The following is an 18,914-nucleotide window of genomic DNA, read 5'->3' as shown; positions in this document are numbered from 1 at the left end:
GGACTGGGTAACCAATCCCCCTCCCTCCTTCCCTAATGCGCATCTTACTCTTCGATGCAAGTGGACCACCCCCTTGAGTCTTCTCGGAGCTTTGTTTTATTTCTGTTTCTTTGCTTTCAGTTTTTTCTTTCAGTTTTTTCTGGGTTTTCTTCCCCTTGTATGTTTCTGTTATAACCAAAAAAAAAAAAAAAAAAGGAAACTCTGTTGTATTGTCTAACCTTTGTCGCAAATGTAATTTAGTCAATAACTACAATATTCAAGCTAGTAGGTACTTTTATTCTAAATTTCTAATACCTTCATCTTCAGTTTCAATTGCTCGCTGTGAGTTTTCTTTTTGGGTAGTAAAGTAAACTAACAAAAAGTGGTACACCTATAACTCGCTTAATCAGAGCCAGTGGTGCACTCTTTGCTAGTTGGTGCATGTTAGAATACATGTTTTATGTAGAGATTCTTGATATTATCTCGGGAAATACTCTAGATATTTATTGTAATCAGAAGTTTAGGATCAATGTCTCCCCTTTTTGTACTCGGCAGTTTTATTAATCAGGCTTGAGGGCAACAATACTAGCCTTTTATTCAAAAAAAAAAAAAACTGGCTTTATCGTCGTTTGTGAGTTTTATTTTTGTATGACAGTCATTTAATAAAAAGGCTTCAAAATTTTGCATTATCGTCACTTGCAATTAACACATTATATTGTGCGTTAAGTTCAACAACTATATTAAATCTCGTAGCAAATAATGACAATGGTCTCTCTTTAATTTGAAAACAAAAGGTCATTCAGCACATTGAGTAACAAACTTTGTTGTATATATCACTCTAGTGTAGGGGTGGTCAACCATTTTGGACCCTGACTCGGCCATAAATGATGTAATCATTTCGACTATGAAAGCGGCAAAGATTATAGCTATAAGTACGACAATCACTGCAGCTATAAATGCGAACATGGTTATAGCAATGAGTGCACAATGATTACAGTCATAAGTGCGGTAATGATGACATTTATAAATGTGGTGCTGATTGTTTGGCTCCAGTTTTGTTGCAGCTGGTCAACAGTCTCTTTTCTGCGCGGGCGTGCCAGCACCGTTCGGGTGCGGTCGTCGGGGGTGTCCCTTGACCTGACTTCTTTCAAGCAATTGTAGACGAGGAGAACACCAATCTCGTCGCGGGATTCTTTGTGCCTCGTGGTGAGGACTTTTGCTGAGCTTCTTCTTGTTCACACAATCGATACTCAATATTGCAGATTGAGCAGAGCGAAATCACCGGGAAGTATTGAGATCTTGCTAAAGCGTGACTTTAGCTTGGCTGGGTTGCTAGGGCGTTACCCTTGCTTGGCTGGTTCCGTAAGTGTTGTGGTCGCGGCACTACCGTCGGCTCCCGAGGAGACTAGGACCGAAGTACGTTGACAGAGGGTTTGGTGGCACTGAAAGTCGGCTTCTGAGAAGACTAGGACTAGGAGTGTGATCACCGCTAAGAGAAAGAAAAGGAGAGGAGTTGCTCTTAGAGAAATTTGCTCTAGAGAGAACTTAGATCATCTTAGAGATGTTGTTGTGTTGTGAATGTGTGTCTTAGAATGAGAGGAGAAAGTATTTATATAGGGAAAAAAAAAAGAGTGAAATGATGAGTGGAAGAAAAATAATGAAAGTAGATCTAAGTTCACTTGTAAAATATGGAAAAGATAGAGAAAAGATGAAATGAAAGCAAAGCATGAAGGTGCAGCAACATGGAAGTGGTGATGATCTATTAAAGAGATTGTAGAAGAAAAATATATCCAAGGAAAAAGAGAAAAACATCTAGCTTTCTTCATGTGGGTAGGAAACATGAACATGTGAATATTGAGCTGGTTTTAGGTCAGTTTCTGCCCCTTTATTCCTTTAATTATTTCTCCAACAAGACTTCATTATATGCCTTCGACTTCTTCATATGAAATGTTCCACTATGAGTGTAGATCATCCTGACAAATTTTCAGATTTTTATTCCATGCGGTTGGGCCGAAAATGCTGCTGGACGTCTTACATGTCCAGTTTTCCAGTTTTGCTTCTGTAGAAAATTGGGCTGATTGTTTGAAGGCCTTCCACTCAAAAAAAGCTCTTGAACTCTTCATAAGAAATGATCCTTGGGCTGTCTAGAATGGATCTGAAAAGTTTCAGCTCATTTCGATTTCATTTGGTTAGTCTGTCACCCCTCCTTCCTTGTCTAGCTCGGTTTCTCCTAGCCGAAGTAGAAAAATATGCTAAAGTTGACTTTTCATACTTCCATAGTAGGCTTTATTTAGCCTCTAAATATATATTTCGAGTTTGTCGACAATATATAGCTTGAGCCACTGATATTGGCTCAATTTCTCCAAGACGTGCCTTGTCAGGCCAAAATGTTCATTTTGGGTCCAAACACTGATAACGACCTGCCGCCCAAGTAAGCATTCACCCATAAATAGGGGATCAACAGCCATGTAACACATCCCAACTCTAATTAGTTGACTACACCAAGTTCACGATCAAAGAAAGCTTCTCTATTGTTCTTTGTCAGCTCCCGCTCGAGTTCGTATTTATTGGTGAGTCAATGTCCAATCAAAATTTTTCATCACCAACACCTGAGTGACCTGACCTCCATCACGAATGTTGTTTAGTCAATAGCTACAAAGTTCAAGCTAGTAGACACTTTGTCATAATACCTTCGTCTTCACTTTCTATCGCTCGTTGCAAGAATTCTTTTAATCTTCTGAAGTCAAATGACAAAACAAATGAGAATAAAAGATAAAACATTTATGTAACAAAATACTAATTTTTGGATTCTAAATTTTATGAGACTATTAAGGGCATTTAAGTCTAAATACCTTCTAGTGTCATGATGAAACTGATGCTACCATTATTGTAAAGCAAATAGAGTAGTTAATCTGACACTCTTTGTTACTTGGTGCATGTTCGAATATACGGTAATAGTAGAGACTCCTGTTATTATTCGGGAGGTCTTCTTGAGCTATATTGTAATATGGGGTTCAGGCTTATCTCCCCCCCCCCTTTTGTATTCATCAGTTTCATCATTCAAGACCTAAAGGCTAAAGGCGGCCGCACCAGCCCTTATTTTAAAAAAAAAATAAGAAAAAAAAAACGTTTTCTGACCACTGAGTATTAAAAAACATAGTAATTCCGTGCTGATATCACGATGTGCCCGCGCTCTCTGTTTCCAATCCCACTCCCCTACGGACCACGCATTTCGATTTTCGAAGAAACAAAATCACGTAGCAACACAAAGCCCAAACTACACATCCCAGCGGTGAACCACACGCGCTCAGCCAAAGAGTGATCATGTGTGCTGTAGTGGCTGACGGTTGCTGACTTGCTGCAAGAAAAACCCACCGAGGTGCCACGTCCCGAAGGGAGTCCCTATATAAAGGATCTTCCGTGGCTCCACCTCCGAAAAGGCCAATTGCGATTCATCTTCTTCTTCGCTCATCTCTCTCTCTCTCTCGCGAAGCCACGTCTCTTCGCCTCCTTCGTTCTCTTCCTCATTCTTCTGGTAATGCCTCTCTCTCTCTCTCTCTCTCTGTTTTAGGACTGCGTTACTTTGTTTGTTGCGAATAATATCATTTTTCTTTCCGATTCAGTTCGTTATTTTAAGATTGTTTAGCATTTTCGATCTCTCTCGCATCACTTTGTTTTCTGGATTCGTATTTGATTTAGGTTTTCTTTGCTGTGATTGAAAGTTTATTGAGAAGTTGCATGCTTATGTGTTCGTGTTCTGAGTTATGTGTATATATGCTATTTTATTGTTGATTTGTGAAAATCCGTTGAGAATTTCAACTGCTATACTCTATTGTATTGGAGAAGTATGACGTTGTTCATTTACTGAAATTTCGCAGTTGATTATGTTGGCAGAACTGTACATTTACTGTGGACTAGGTTTAGTGATAGAGGAGGAGAAAGAGAGGAAGGTGTTTGTGCAATTTTGGTTGGATTGGAAATAGTGTAGAAATCAGAAACCGATTGAAGAAGTTTCGGGGTATAAAATATGTGCCTACTTGTGGATGTGTGTGTTTGCTTTGGTTTCTAGTATTGAAATTCTTTAGAATCTATTCTCTTGTCTATAGAGTAACATGTAATGTGAATCTGTGATGCATTTTTTTTAAAAATAGCTTTATTAGCTTTGGTATTATAAATGACTTTTGGAATATTTTGCGGACCTTTTGTGCTGTAATTTTGATCAGTATATAGTTTCAGGGCAAATTTATTTTATCAACCATGTTTCAATTTCTATTCACGCTGTTTTGGATTTTTTAGTGACCTGGGAATTTTGAGGATTTACATTGTGTAGCGTAGTTATGGTTGTCATGATTAGTGAATTTGACAGCCTTTTGCTGAGTACACCAATGGAGTCAGATGAGGAGCACAAGACTGTTCAAGGAATGTCTCCCGAATATGGTGCAATTTTCATGTCAAGCAGTTTTACAAAAGATGAATGTTTTAGACGAAGACTGTTTGGCCTTCCATCTGGACAAGGCCCATTTGTAAAGCAGATCAAAAGTGGAATGATTTTATTTCTCTTTGAATTTGAGAAGAGAGAACTCCATGGTGTATTCCAGGCATCCTCTGATGGTAGAATGAATATTGTTCCTAATGCATGGAGTAGATCAGGAAAGAAGTTTCCTGCTCAGGTACAAGTAATTTATGGTTATGGTTATATTTAGGCCCAATTTCTTAGCTGAAAGAATTCTATGCATTCTCTAACTTTCAGTGAAAGAATTCATTACATCTTTAATGTTTTAGTTTACTACATCTTTTAATTTTTCTTCACATCTTCTTTATCTAGGTGAGAGTCAACCCAATTTGGCATTGTCATCCACTTCCAGAATCTGAGTTTGGTGACGCAATCAAAGAAAACTATTTTTCAAAATGGAAATTCAATTTTGGTCTTTCCAAAGCTCAGGTCTTCTACTTTCCTTTTGTGTCTGACCTATACAGGATTAAGAATTGTCATTTTATATGCTTGTGTCATGCATATATGTAGGTTTGGAGGCTTCTAATGTTGTTTAATTTGCGAAAATTGAAAAGTCCACATCCTCAGAGAGCACTAGCTAGAAATACTGCTGCACAACCGGTGGACATTTATCGAGAACTGGATGATGGCAGATTATCAAGTGATAAAGTGGGTAATCTACATAAAGTGGACAATATGCTTCGGTCGATCATCGAGAGCAGGTATCTTGAACACCTGCCAGGCAAAGTTGAAAGGGATGATGCTAAGTTTGGGAATGGAGTTAATGTGGATTTTGAACACAGGGCATTGCCATCAACTGAGCATACTAGGTCAGGCCAAAATGGAAGATGTGATGGCAGCCTGGCAATGTGTGGAAGGGAAGGAAGTGTCAGTCACTTGGATGGTCCTTTTTATTCTGGAATGCCTCTTCAAGAAACATATTCTTTGGTTCAAGATAAAGAAACTTCTAGCCATCAGATGGAGCTGCCAATCACTGGCCACTCTTATGCAGCATCTCGTGGAGATGCAATTATTACGAGCATTCTTCCCTATGATCCTGATGATCCTAGATTGAACCTTGCACATTCTCTATTAGTTGGAAATTATGATTCTGTTCAAGACTGTGATGGCCAGAATGGCATTCCCGCGGTGAGGAATGAAGTAAATCCCTCATACACAGAGACAAATTCACTAAATCAAAGCCTAGAAGACGTTTCTAAGGTTGATGTTCGCAGATCACTTTCAGCCATCAATATTACTCCTTTTCCAGGGGCAACTTCTTCAGCAGAAATGGCTATTTACTATTCAAAGTCCTCTTTAGCTCCTGAATCTTTATCAGAATTTGGAAGTAATGGGAGGGACGGGCCTTCCTCTTATCCCCTTAGCCCCAGTGATTATCCTTCCTTTCTGGTTGACCGCAGGCATCCTGTAGCAATACAAAATAAACCAGTGCATGAAATAGGACCATTTACTGCAAATGTAACTTCATTAGAGGAGATACAGTGCCAGTCACCATGCCGCACTCATTCTGCTGACCTTGACAGTGTGGACTACCACGACTGTAAATGTTCTGATCATAAAATTTCTGATAGAATGCTGTGTTCAGATCTTCTGGAAAACAGAAGTAGTGTGTTCTCTCGCCTGAGATTCAATAACCCTGGATGGTGTCTGGAAAACCTTGGACATCTTGGCCACGAGGAAGATGTTAAAGACACGTCATCAGTGGATGAAGTCATGGAAATGTTGAGCGAGAGTCACCATGCCTGGATGGAGAGTGAAAAATCTAAACTGCATAAGAGACGACAAGGTAATGTAGAGAAGTCTAGGAATTTGAAGCAGACAGCTGTGAAGTCTGAGTTGGAAATGATTCCAGAGAAGGCAAACACAGCTTCTGCTTCACCAACTGGAGATAAAGATGATCAAAGCAGTAAAAAGACACTGTTTGTGGACTTCAAGCGGCGGAGTGATTTGCGAAAAGTCAATAGCGATACTAATGGGGAAAGTGCTGGAAGCGAGGGATTGTTAGGTGGGCAGTGCAAGAGAAGGAAGTTAATCAGGCCTAACTTCAGTGAGAATGAGCCATGTGATAACAAAAGCTATAATAGAAGTCATTTTATGAATTCACCAGGATCAGCCCAAGAATGCCGTAGTTGTGAAGATGCTGGTGGCAAGAAAAGGAAGCTGGCTAAGCCAAATTTCAGAGAGAACGAGTCATCTCAGGAATCATCTGCGCAATGTTCTATTGGTGAAGATGCTGGTGGCAAGAGAAGGAAGCTGGCTAGGCCAAATTTTAGAGAAAATGAGTCGTCTTTAATATCCTCGCCACAATGTTCTGTTGGTGAAGATGCTGGTGGAAGTTGCGGGTCTTTTGTTGGAAGCCAAGGTAAGTCGTTATTACAAGGTGCAGAATCTTCACACGACAATGAGAAGATCGATACTGAATGTGTTTCTAAATATGAAACAGAAATTATAGTAGAAAGTTCTGGGGGTTCTCCCAAAATTGGAGATGATAGTGGAAAGGGGTGTTTGCATGCCTATCCTGGAAATTCTTGTCTGAACTTACAAGCATCTGTCGATGAATCTTCTTTTTGTGAAGATGCTAATTGTAAGGAGCTAGTTGGGCCTGATTTCAGAGAGAATGAGCTATTCCGAGTGTCGCCACATATATGTTCTATTGGTGAATATGCTGGTGAAAAGTATGAGGCATTGGTTGGAAGCCAAGGTAACACTGATGCTCAAATATTTCCAACATTTAAAATGGAAATTAAACAATTAAGCTCTGGGGAGTCTCTCAAAATTGGAGATGAAAGTGGAAAGAGTCCTGTGCATGATGTTGGCTGCCAAATTGTCATCGGCCCTTCCAAAGATGATATTCTTAATGCACAGGAAGACTTGGATCACAACGACCCTATGGTGTTGTCTCGAGATGGTCATCAGCCCAGTCAATCCACCGTGCTAAACTCGGCTTCGCAACCCAAGACAAATGGATTTTCCGAATTTGAAAGTGACAGAGGCAGTGAACTGGAGATGCTTCCAAGGGTTGAATTTTCTCCAAACATAGTTGGCAATGGTGGCTCAAGGAAGCAGAACCCTGACTCACCAAGAGTAGCTGAAAACATCACTAATCGCGTGGATGCGGGTATGATAAATTATCAACACGGATCCAGTACTGAGCAGGGTCAGGCATCTTGCAACTCCAACCAGCATGATTCACTTAAACAGGAAGGGTTCGGGAATGACGTGCTGGAGGCTGTGGAGTTTGGTGATAATGTTGCAAGTGATAACACTTCAAGAGAAAGAGAAATAGACATTAAACTAGAAAGCTTTGTGGATTCTGTCAAAAGTGGAGATGAAAATGGAATGGAGAGCGTGCAGGTTGGTATTCTTGGTGCACTGGAAGACCCTATACTTACCAGGTTGTCTGAAGACTTTCCCGGGACCGATCAGATAACTGTGCTAGAGTCAGCTACGCAACCTAAGACGAATTCTGGAACAAGTAATGGATTTTCTGAAATCGAAGGTGACAGAGGCAGTGAACTGCAGGTGCTTCCACTAGTTGAACGTTTTCCAAATATAAACGCCTCTGATAGTGCAGATGCAAGTATGGGAAATAACCAACAAGGAGTCAATTCTGAGCAGTTGCAGACGTCTTGCAACTCCAACAATCACAGATCACTTCAAGAGCATGGATCCAAACATAACGTGCAAGAGAGCATGGAGTTCGGCGATAATGAGGCAATTGATGACACTGTAAGAGAAAATAAGAGGCTATGGAGTATTTTAACAGCTAGATTGCAGCTTGTTAAGAGGGCACAACAACAGTGACTAGTACCTGACTTTTTGTGAATCGAGTCATTGCAGCTGATCAAGTTCTGAAGATAGCTGGTGGAAGCTAGAATGGTGCTGTCTTCTTGGTATGATCACAGCTTTTTTGTTGAAGTTTTGGCTCTGACCTTGTGAAATTCTTCTGCGCTTCTGCGTGGATTTGGAGGAGCATGAAGCATGAATATGCTGTCTTTTGCGTAATTGATCACCATTTTCTTGTCAAGCTTTGAGCTTCGGAAGCTTTTTTTTGGAGCTTCTGCGGATAGATATGGAGTCTTTTGCTACTGATAGAGGCACTGGTCATCAGCTTCAGCAAAAGCAATTAACACCAATATCTGATTTTGCCATCCGGTGAAGGATGAAATTCCTTGTGTTGGGTGTACTGGGTTCTGGAGACTTGGGGTTGGTTTTGAGTCCGTTGACTTGTATGTCATCTATGGTCAAGGTCTTTTTACCTAGTGGTCGCTGTAGATGAAAGTTCATTTCTTTGTTTAATTTGTTTGAATATACATGACGTTTGCAACTGGTTCAGTTTTGTTTTGTTTTTTTTTTTTTTTAATGTTTCTTTTAGTTCTGTAACTTTCTGGGGCAAATTCATGGCTCTAATTACAATGCCCTTTTAAACTACATTATAGGTTCTATTATAGGTTCTATAAATATGTGTGTGTGTGTGTATGAAGTATTTATAATTCCTTTCATTTTCATAATACAGTCATGTAAGAGTTAGTCCCTCTCTCGCTTTATTTAAAAAAAAAATAAAAATAATAATAATAATACAATCATGTAAAAATATTATTATGACAAAATAAGATAATATGAATATTATGAAACTTTAACGTTCATTCTCCTTTCACCAATAACGTATGCATCACATGAGCTTGAGATTTTATTATTAATGAAGGAGGAAAAGTCACACTTGTGACAATAAAATTTGATTATGAATCAGTTGGTTGAGTGATGAAAATTTTGTGGCCTTTGTCGATCATAGTTTGATATACGCCAAGTCGAGTAGACATTATAAGTTGATTTATTCATTTGCTTACAAGTTACGCATTTTATTTTACCACAAGGCTCATATGAATATTAAAATTTCAAATTTTTAGTTAATTAGCGTCTCAAGATGCACAAGTATTGTAGAAATTTTTTGATATCTAAGCTGTGTTCGATATAGATACAACTCGAATACACTGTGGATTGTTGTTAGTACTTGTTACTTGTTAGACATATGATTCATGGGGGAGATAAAAAGATACATCAAATCTGTGCTCCTATGATACATATTAGTGCTTCTAAAACTGAATTAAAAAAAATTATTTATAACTTAGATATAACAAGGGAAAAAATGATAACAAATGTCATATATACATGTTGTAAGTAAATATTTTGAGTTCTTCTAAAAAAAAAAAAGTAAATATTTTGAGAATTTTTAAAAGTTCAAACTTAAAATCTCGTTACAAAACATTGAATTGAGATTGTTACTTGTTAATAACTAGTTACATTTCAAGGAAAAAAAAAGGAAATACTGTATTTGACTGTAGAAAAAAGTTATCTTTTTTTGTGAGGGAGACAAATGCTTGCCAAAAAAGCAAGGGAGACTACTCATCAGTTTATTTCACAAGATCGAAACTGCATTCCATCTGAAAATCAGAATCTCATCTCCATCAGGAATCGACTGTAATTTCATCTGAGCAGTTATTCACTTCCCATTCTAATAATAAGGGAAAAATGATAACTGCTGTCATACATACTAGTGCCTCTAAAATTGAATTTAAAAATTTATTTATAAATTAGATATAATAAGGGGAAAATGATAACTAAAGTCATATATATATATATCTATACTATTATTAAGGGAAGAGGATTTGTTAGTTAAATTTAAAAATTTTGACAGAAATGACCTTAAGAAATTAAAATACTTTGAGAATTAATTAAATCACAAGGGTTATTAGGACAATTACAAATTTTATTTTTATTAATAAAAATAAACAAAATAAATCTCACAACCCACTTTTCTCTTCCACTAACTTCTCTCTGCAATAACAATTTTCTTCCATTATCTTTTCTTTTTTATTTTCTGAAAAAAAAAATTACTTGCACATGCAGAGCATGTGTGGAGGAAGGCTAGTATATATTAATATATGTGTGTGTGTGTATTTTGAGTAAATATTTTGAGAATTTTAAAGACCGAACTTAAAATTGAACCGACGTCGTTTATAGCTATTCTACAAAAAAAAAAAGAAAAAAAAAGAGGTTTTGCGAGGGGGACAAATGCTTGCCAAAAAAGCGAGGGAGACTAGTCATTAGTCCATCACACAATATCAAAATCTGGACTGGATTCCGGTCACAGCCACCTGAAAATCAGAATCTCAGCTCCGTCCGGAATCGACTGTAATTTCATCTGTGCAGTTATTCACTTCCCATTCCAATAAATCCAGAATCTGCTTTCTTCCTCAGTCCCCTGAATCTCTCACTCTCTTCTCTCTCTGCTCACTTCCGATGAAATCCGATTCCCGCAACCCAAAATGCTGAGAAGCATCCGTTCCCGGCGGCCCCACCGCCCCCGTTACGGCGTGTACATCTGTGCCGTGATCTCCGCCCTCCTCCTCCTCCTCTCCGTCTCTCTCCTCTACACCCGCCTCTCCCACTCCCAATCCCACCACTTCAACTACCGCCACCCTTCCCCCATCTCCCAAAACGACGACGTTTCCCTCTCCAACCCCCTCATCTCCGACGACGCCACCGCCGCCGTCACCACCATCCCCTCCGACGACAAGATCGACGAGCTCGACGAGGTCGTCGTCGACGACGCCCCCAGAGACGACGAATTGGACGACGACGACGATCCCCAGTCGGAAAAATCTCAGGGATCCTCTGGATTCTTCTTCGATCATGTCGGCGGGGTTATCAGAAGAGGCTTGAATAAGCGAAAGATTGAAGACTGGGACGAAGATTACAGTGGGTTTAGTGTAGGGTTGGGCGCGGTGGATAAAAGCATCGTGGCGTTTGGATCGGACGACGTGCCGGTGGATATGGAGGTGAGGAGGAGGATGACTGAGGTGGCGGGTGTGGAGGACGCGCTGATGGTGAAGGTGGGGAAGAGGGTTTCGCCGCTGAGGGAGGGGTGGGGGGAGTGGTTTGATAAGAAGAGTGATTTTCTGAGGAGGGATAAGATGTTCAAGTCCAATTTGGAGCTGTTGAACCCTCTGCATAACCCAATGCTGCAAGACCCCGATGCCGTCGGGGTTTCCGGGTTAACTAAGGGAGACAAGGCTGTGCAGAGATGGTGGCTGAGTCACTTTAAGAAGGTGCCGTTTCGGAGGAGGAAGGAGAGTGGTGGTGGTGAGAGTGGGAAGAAGGAGAGTGGCGGCGGAGACGGTGGTGTGAATGTGAGTGGGAGAGGTGTGGGAGTGGAGTTGAGTGAGGTTGAGAGAGCTGAGAGGAAGACTTTGGATGAGAATGGAGGTAAAGTTTTGATTCCCGGTGGGAGTGGGAATGCTAGTGGTGATAGGAATTCATCGAATGTTGGTAATGTTAGTGAGGTAGCAGTTGGGAGAACTGTTGAACAGATTAGTGAATCGGTTCAGGTTGGTGGAATTAAGAATGAGTTTTCGGGTCTTATTTATGCAGATGGCAAGAGATGGGGTTTCTATCCCGATTTGGATCCCTATTTGTCATTTACGGATTTTATGGATGCGTTTTTTAGCAAGGGGTGTGATTTGAGGGTGTTTATGGTGTGGAATTCTCCAGCTTGGATGTTTAGTGTCCGGCACCAGCGGGGGCTTGAGAGTTTACTCTCCCATCATCGACATGCCTGTGTTGTGGTGTTTTCTGAGACAATTGAGCTTGATTTCTTTAAAAATAGCTTTGTAAAAGACGGGTACTTTCTGAAACTTTGCTTATTTTCCTTCATTTATTCGATAGTGTGCTAATCCACATTGTGTACTGAGGCGATCTTTTTCTGTAGTTACAAAGTTGCTGTTGCTATGCCAAATCTTGACGAGTTACTAAAGGGTACACCTACTCATATATTTGCTTCTGCCTGGTTCGAATGGAGAAAGACAAAGCATTATGCTATTCATTACAGTGAGCTTATCCGCCTGGCTGCTCTTTACAAGTAAGCTTTGATCAGTTGCATAGAGATCTTTATAAGGGGTAGGGGTAGTGAGTTATTTGACTTGACTTCGAACTATACTGAACTTTTATTGGTAAACATGCACAAAAATACCTAGCTGTAGATGTAGAACTTATAATACTTCTTTCTTGATTTACTTTATGGGTGTTAAATTTTGACATGACCCATGCAAACATGTCAAATATGAAATGCCAAGGCTCTACATTTGTAGTTCTTATCATAAGGGTAAAATAGGTTCCATGTGATAAAGGCTGCAGTAGGATCTGTAATACTTAATTTTAACTGCATATCACATTCAACTTTTGGAAGAAGGTTTCAAAAGTTCAGATAGGGATCTTAACCTTAGGGCTAAAGGTTACTATGTACCAACTAAGCATGGATCTCTGTGGCAAATCTTTTGTAAAAATAGGATTAGGATATTACAACTTGGCATTTTAAGTTATTACAGTTGTATCAGATTATAACTTTGTCTCTTATCAAATTGTTCCGAGTCTTAAATTTTCTTGTACTCATTCTGTTGCTGTTCTTTCGAATACAACCTGGTTGCTTTTCTGAGTCTTAAAGAAGACTATCTAGCCATTAATTGGTTGATACACAAACTACAGCCTTTATGCAACTTTGGAGTAGATGAAAATAACTATGGATAGGTTGTTGATCCTTTATTATAACCTTATGAAATCCATTCAGCTGAATAGCTACAGGTCAGAAATTAAAATTCAATTTGAAGAAGAGTGGATATTCCCTGATGAACATCTCCTTGGAATCTTTGCTCGTCTGTTGAATTCTTAGTTTCAGAAGTTTCATTCGATCTACCATACTTAACCTTATTTTTCCACTTAATTAAGTATAGCCCCTAACATAATTTCTGATAGAATCACTTGGTATGTAATTTGTATTGGATTCCAGATGCTGATGCATGTCTTGAATAGGATAGTGCACCAACTGTAATTTTAACACACTTTATTTATTCATTTATCTAAATGTCTATCTAACTTAGTTTTGTGTTGCCTTTCCAGATACGGCGGAATATATCTTGATTCTGATATCATAGTTCTGAAATCACTATCTTCACTCAGCAATTGTGTTGGTAAAGAGGATAGACTAGCAGGAGGTTCTTTGAATGGTGCTGTAATGGCATTTAAAAGGAAAAGGTAATAATCTGAATTCATCTCTAATAGCGGGAAATCATTTGAATTAGACTTTTTATGACAGGGTCCTTTTTTCTCTTTTGTGATTTTTAAATCAGCTTTTCTATGGATTGCAGAATTCTTATTCCCGCCTCTTTAACCTCATCTCTCCTAGTGCTTTAGGATTTCATAAACAGAAATCATTATTACTCTGTAATTTCTCCATTGACATTGCACTGCCCCAACAGTGTTTTCCATCAATACTAGGGAGGAAGACGTAACAGGTTTAGGGAATCAGCAGTATGGTTTAAAAGAATTACTTCTAGGTTCTAGATATCTTTGTGTGTGTGTGTGTGTTTGTGTATTAATGGATTTACTTCTAGGTACTACATATTTATACACACACACACACACACACACACACGCACATATGTGTGTGTGTGTGTGTATGTATATATATGTGTATATATCTGTTCTATTGACAAATTGAGTAGCACGATGCAGAAACAATCAATATGAAACCTTTTGGATATAAGAACTTTTTTATTCTCTCTATTGCAGCCTCTTTATTATGGAGTGCTTGAAAGAGTTTTATATGACATATGATGATACTCGTTTAAGATGGAATGGAGCTGATCTTTTGACAAGAGTTGCACGGAGGTTTTTGACTATTCGTAATAAATCCGTTAGACAGATGGAGCTGAACATGCTACCTTCTTTCACGTTTTTCCCAATTGCTCCTCAAAATATCTCAAGGTACTCTTCTGATTTCTTGCTTTCTATATGTTTTAGGCTTGATGTGGTGGGCGTATTTTATTGAGATGTTATCTAGGGCATGAGTGTCATCTTTTGTTTTTCTTCTTATGTCTTTTTGTTTGTATCTCGTCTTTAAAGAAGAAAACAGTAAGATTCTATGCTACTATTCTGAAACATGCATCGCTACATAAGTAGATTTTGCAAGGATGATAGTAGTTGAGTTGATGAGGGTTCTTAGAGAAGATCAACAAAAGTAAAACGTATAATATTACTATTCTGAAACTATTGTCAGAATGCATGTTTTCCGGTTTCCACCCCAGTCTTTCAGTTTAACAGCACTTCCCTAGCTTGATCCCCCCCATTTAGCTGACAGGTGAATAAGCAGGGTTGCAAATGGTCTGTGCTCAAGCTCAATCATATTTCATATAGGAAGTTAGGTAGCATATGTTGTGATTATGCTACAATATGCCTTGACCAAAACATGGCGCAAGTTGAATTTGTCTTTTTACTCACTGATGGCATGCAAGTTCGCGAGCTTGCACATGCATCTAGCATGTCTATCTGTATGCAATTACCCAGGCTAGTGAGACTAGAAACTTGTTTTATTTAGACTTTTTTGTATCATTACATGCAAATTAGGCAACGGTTATGTGATCTAACTGGTTATGTAATCTGGGAAAATCATATATTGAACTTTTTGTTCTTCTATATAGTCATCAATTTTGTTTCACTTTCTCTCATGCACTTTCCTATCACTAACCTGATTGAAATGCAAACAGATATTTCACTGCACCTACAACTGAGACCGAAAAAGCTCAACAAGATGTTCTGTTCAGAAAAATTCTGAATGAGTCCTTCACATTCCATTTTTGGAATGGCTTTACATCTTCTCTGATTCCAGAGCCAGAGAGCCTTGCTACCAGGCTTATTGATCACCGCTGTATCCGATGTTCTGACGTGTTGTGAATCTGTACAATTCCTCTGTTGGGTCAATACTGAAGGGTCCAGAAAAAATACAAGCTTATCAAGTATTCCCTTATCCCTGAGCTCATGACCTTTTGTCTTTCTGAAAGAAGGTCATGTGTCCTCTTTGTATGCTCATGCTGATACAAAAATCAGTTTTAAGAAAATGCGGGTGACCTGTTGTAACTTTGGAAGTTAGTAGCTTAGGTATTTGTTTTTGAGCCGATGCCTTTCTTCCTAGAATAGAGTCTGGCTAAAAATTTTGATTGCAATATTTGCTTATCATATCGGTGTCGCAAATGTTACACCGGTATTGAAGAGACTATTTTGTGCAACTTACTAGTCAATATGAAATATAGAAAGATGTCTTATTCTTTTGTAATTTTCTCATGATGACACTCTCAACAGATAGAAATGTTATCTTTAGTGTTGAATCATAGCTAATGTACAAAAACTTGTTTATTTATGGTGCTGCTGTAATTGCAAAATAGTGCCTTTACATGGTACTGTATTCTACAACCATATGCATACAAAGAGAAAATAAGTACAAACTAAAGATTGACAAGCAAAATAGATAGTGCCTGAGTTGACAAGCAAAATAGATAGTGCCTGAGTCTCCATGATAGAAATTAATTTCCCGACATATCAAGCAGGCCATGCCCTCAATACATGCCTTCCCCTCCAGACCGACCCTATGTGCTTTTCTTTTTGAGACATGGAAGGAGCTCATTTACAATCATGCATAACCAGCACTAAGCTGTCACCCACAGTAAAACTTAACCCTAATCCATAGCATTGGGACCAAAGCATCTTCTTTTCACAGGGTTCCACACCCATTGCACCATGAACTTTCTACCTTTCACCCCATTCACATTATACCCATTTCCCCATCTGTCCTTAGACACTACCCCAACATATCCACCACCCCCACCACTCCCATAAACCCCCATACACAAATCTGCTATTTCAGTTGGTGCAGTTGGGTCATCACCTGCATACCAAGCATTCACAAGTGGGTTGCTTGACACTTCTGCTAGCTCATGAGCTAGCACACTGATCATCCCATCAACACCCGGATCACCATTCGGCGCTTTCATTATGTTGTTACCTCCATTTGTGCTAGGTGGTGGCCTGCCTGAGTACTTGGGCCATGCAAATGGGTATGCGCAGATGCCAGGACACTGCTTCCCACTGTAACCAACCCAAGCATAAGGCATAGTGACACCAACAATGGTTGGAAATGTGAAGTAGTGAAAACCACACACTGCTCTACAGAAATCTTGAACTTTAACATCAGAAGATGTTAGAATTAAGTAGAGACCATTGTTTGGATTGAGAGGTAATGCTTTCGGATATGATGAAGTGACAGCATGCTTGATGATGGATTGCATTGACAATCGGCTAAGAGAACCCCCATGGGAGTACTTAGAGTCATAGAACTCACCGGAAAGAGAAATAGTCCCAGTGATGTTTGAGCCAGTTTGATCAGTGTAGAGCCTCACAGTCTTCCACCAATCAGAAACAGAAGGGTAAGGGGCTGGTGAAGAGAGTGAGTAGATGAAATCTCTAATGGTGGATTGGTGAGTTGGGTTCCAATGCCCATACCAAATAATGTAAACGTTGATTGGAGAAGAAGCAAGGACAGGACCCATGTGGTACTGAAGGTCCACAAAATCAGAAGAGCCCTCATAGTTTTTGGCTTGGTTGAACTCTCTGCTTTGGCTCCATGGAAGAGCCAAAGTAGTAGAGAAAAAAATGCAGGAAAGCAAGAAGAAGAAATTGCAATGCAGATTTTGCATCATCCTGTTTTTTCAGTGCTCCTTGGTGGAAGTGGAACTTATTGGTTTTATAGAGAGAAAATCCTGTGAAGGTAAAGGAGGAGTGGGTTGAGATTCTTCTTTATAATTTGCTTTCTGGTGGGCACTGGTTTGCATGTTTCAATAATTCCAAGTCCTTGTCTACTTTTTAATGATAACTATGTTGCTCCCCCAACTTCTTTTAACTCTTTAATATTCTTGTTCTCATATAAGAATAAAGGTATTATGCTAACTAACCTTTAAATGTATGATTGTTCCATCCTCCAATTAGGAGTAGGAACTTGGTATCATACAGTTGCTTGTTATTTCTTTACCCCAAAATCAGTTATAGCAGGACAGATTTTCATATCTGATTCTCAGTCTCCTAGATTTTTCTTTTCTTCTGCCACCTATGACCTATGTTTCAATTGCTCAAGTTTAAAATGCCTAGATACCCAGAAAATGATATAGTACATTGTGATGTGAACAGCTTGGTTATTTTCAAAGCTTCTAAACCTATTTTAATGGACACCTTAATACTATGTTTTTCTAGAGCTTTATCATTATTCAAATTTACAGATTGCCAATTATCTGATAGAAGAGTCCCACACGGTTTGTTCTTATTAGGGTTGAGATAATTATTGACTCCTTTAATTAAAAGATAAAGCACTCACCAAACTGTGATTAGATAAAGGTGATTGAATAGAAGAAAGAAGAAGAAGGAGAAAAATGATGAGGGTCAAAACCTTAGTGTTAAAATGAATCACGGGGTAAAAGCAAGCATGTGATGCCTTTCCACAGTTTTCCCCCTTTTACACTACCGTCTCTTTAATCTCTTTTTAAGATCATTGACTATCTGGCTTTGTTTAAGTTTTCAACTAATGTGTCAAATATATGGGGAAGATTTCTGATAAAAATTGCCATGGAAAAGGGGTCAAAGACAACATGTGAAACCAGTAAAATATATAGGTAACTTGAGCTAAGGGTAACCTATGGCATTGTGTAGTCTAAGATTCACAAAGATGTGGGCCAAAATCAGGTTTCTTTCCTTTCATTAATATAGATCATAGTTGACATGATCTCTCTGAAAATATCAAAGGTTGATCTCACTGTTGGCCATTGTAGTTTTCCTTTCTGGTGAAATATCTTGCAATTATGTAAAGGTGGCAGCTCCATGTGATGAGGGATTGGAGCATATTCAACTCTTGGCCCTTAAAAACAGGGATGGATTGGATTCCTCATGGCAAAGATTAAAAGAGGGGACTGTGTGCTCCTGGCTTGCTGCCACCTAATCATCATAAAGATCCTTCAATTGAGAGTGAAATGCCGGTGCTTTTCAGGTACTCCATTGTGAGGTAGTACTCAAACTGTTTGTGTTGGTTCTCTCTTACAATTATTCATTGCCGTAGAAGTAATGTTCTCTTATCAAATATCTAGGATGCTATTTTGCTATACATAGTTTGGCTTATGCTACAAAACCGCCGACTTCAAAAATTTAAGCTGTCACGGAATAAATCAACAATATATATCAAATTAACACTCTTTCTCACGTGAAAAGAAAGATGAAATATAGTTATATTTTAAAAAATTCGTGATACTATATATTAAACAATCACGGATCCCAAAAACTTAGAAAATAAGCTAATAATATATATATCAAGCTAAATACCATAGATTCAAACTATGAATAGAGAGCACGGTGCAATGTCCCTTAATTCTTTCTTCCTGTGCCAAATTCTAATCCCATCTGCAGAACAACACACAAACAACCTGTGTACATAGAAAATTAATGGAGCAGAAACAACAACAACAACATATATAAAACAAAGATCTAAGCCTTGCAT

The 18,914-nt window shown here is 38.8% G+C and overlaps 3 protein-coding genes across 5 annotated transcripts; 2 read left to right on the top strand and 1 right to left on the bottom strand.

The window, feature by feature from the left end:
• The first annotated feature begins 3,411 nt into the window (after window positions 1–3,411).
• Window positions 3,412–8,832, top strand: LOC112202713. Of its 3 annotated transcripts, none has more exons than XM_024343719.2 (4): window positions 3,412–3,514; window positions 4,334–4,649; window positions 4,805–4,921; window positions 5,003–8,832. In XM_024343719.2, the coding sequence occupies exons 2-4, from the start codon at window positions 4,365–4,367 to the stop codon at window positions 8,294–8,296; spliced, it is 3,696 nt and encodes a 1,231-aa protein (XP_024199487.1). In that variant the 5' UTR covers window positions 3,412–3,514; window positions 4,334–4,364; the 3' UTR covers window positions 8,297–8,832. The 3 variants fall into 3 exon arrangements, with proteins under 3 accessions (XP_024199487.1, XP_024199488.1, XP_024199486.1); XM_024343720.2 differs by having other exon boundaries at window positions 3,458–3,514; window positions 4,346–4,649; XM_024343718.2 differs by having other exon boundaries at window positions 3,472–3,514; window positions 4,310–4,649.
• Window positions 8,833–10,542: 1,710 nt separating this feature from the next.
• On the top strand, window positions 10,543–15,652 carry LOC112164477 (uncharacterized protein At4g19900). The gene is made up of 5 exons (XM_024300681.2): window positions 10,543–12,173; window positions 12,261–12,410; window positions 13,445–13,579; window positions 14,117–14,311; window positions 15,091–15,652. The coding sequence occupies exons 1-5, from the start codon at window positions 10,819–10,821 to the stop codon at window positions 15,275–15,277; spliced, it is 2,022 nt and encodes a 673-aa protein (XP_024156449.1). The 5' UTR covers window positions 10,543–10,818; the 3' UTR covers window positions 15,278–15,652.
• A 59-nt stretch (window positions 15,653–15,711) lies between these two features.
• LOC112164478 (protein EXORDIUM-like 7) lies at window positions 15,712–17,186 on the bottom strand. Its single transcript, XM_024300683.2, has one exon. It carries the CDS (start codon window positions 17,074–17,076, stop codon window positions 16,057–16,059), a length of 1,020 nt encoding a protein of 339 aa, XP_024156451.1. The 5' UTR covers window positions 17,077–17,186; the 3' UTR covers window positions 15,712–16,056.
• Between the last annotated feature and the right edge of the window lie 1,728 nt (window positions 17,187–18,914).

Source organism: Rosa chinensis, chromosome 5 (assembly GCF_002994745.2).
Source record: "Rosa chinensis cultivar Old Blush chromosome 5, RchiOBHm-V2, whole genome shotgun sequence".
Classification (NCBI taxonomy): domain Eukaryota; kingdom Viridiplantae; phylum Streptophyta; class Magnoliopsida; order Rosales; family Rosaceae; genus Rosa; species Rosa chinensis.
The sequence above is the reverse complement of the archived record's forward strand: the minus strand, read 5'-3'. Positions and strand labels throughout refer to the sequence as shown.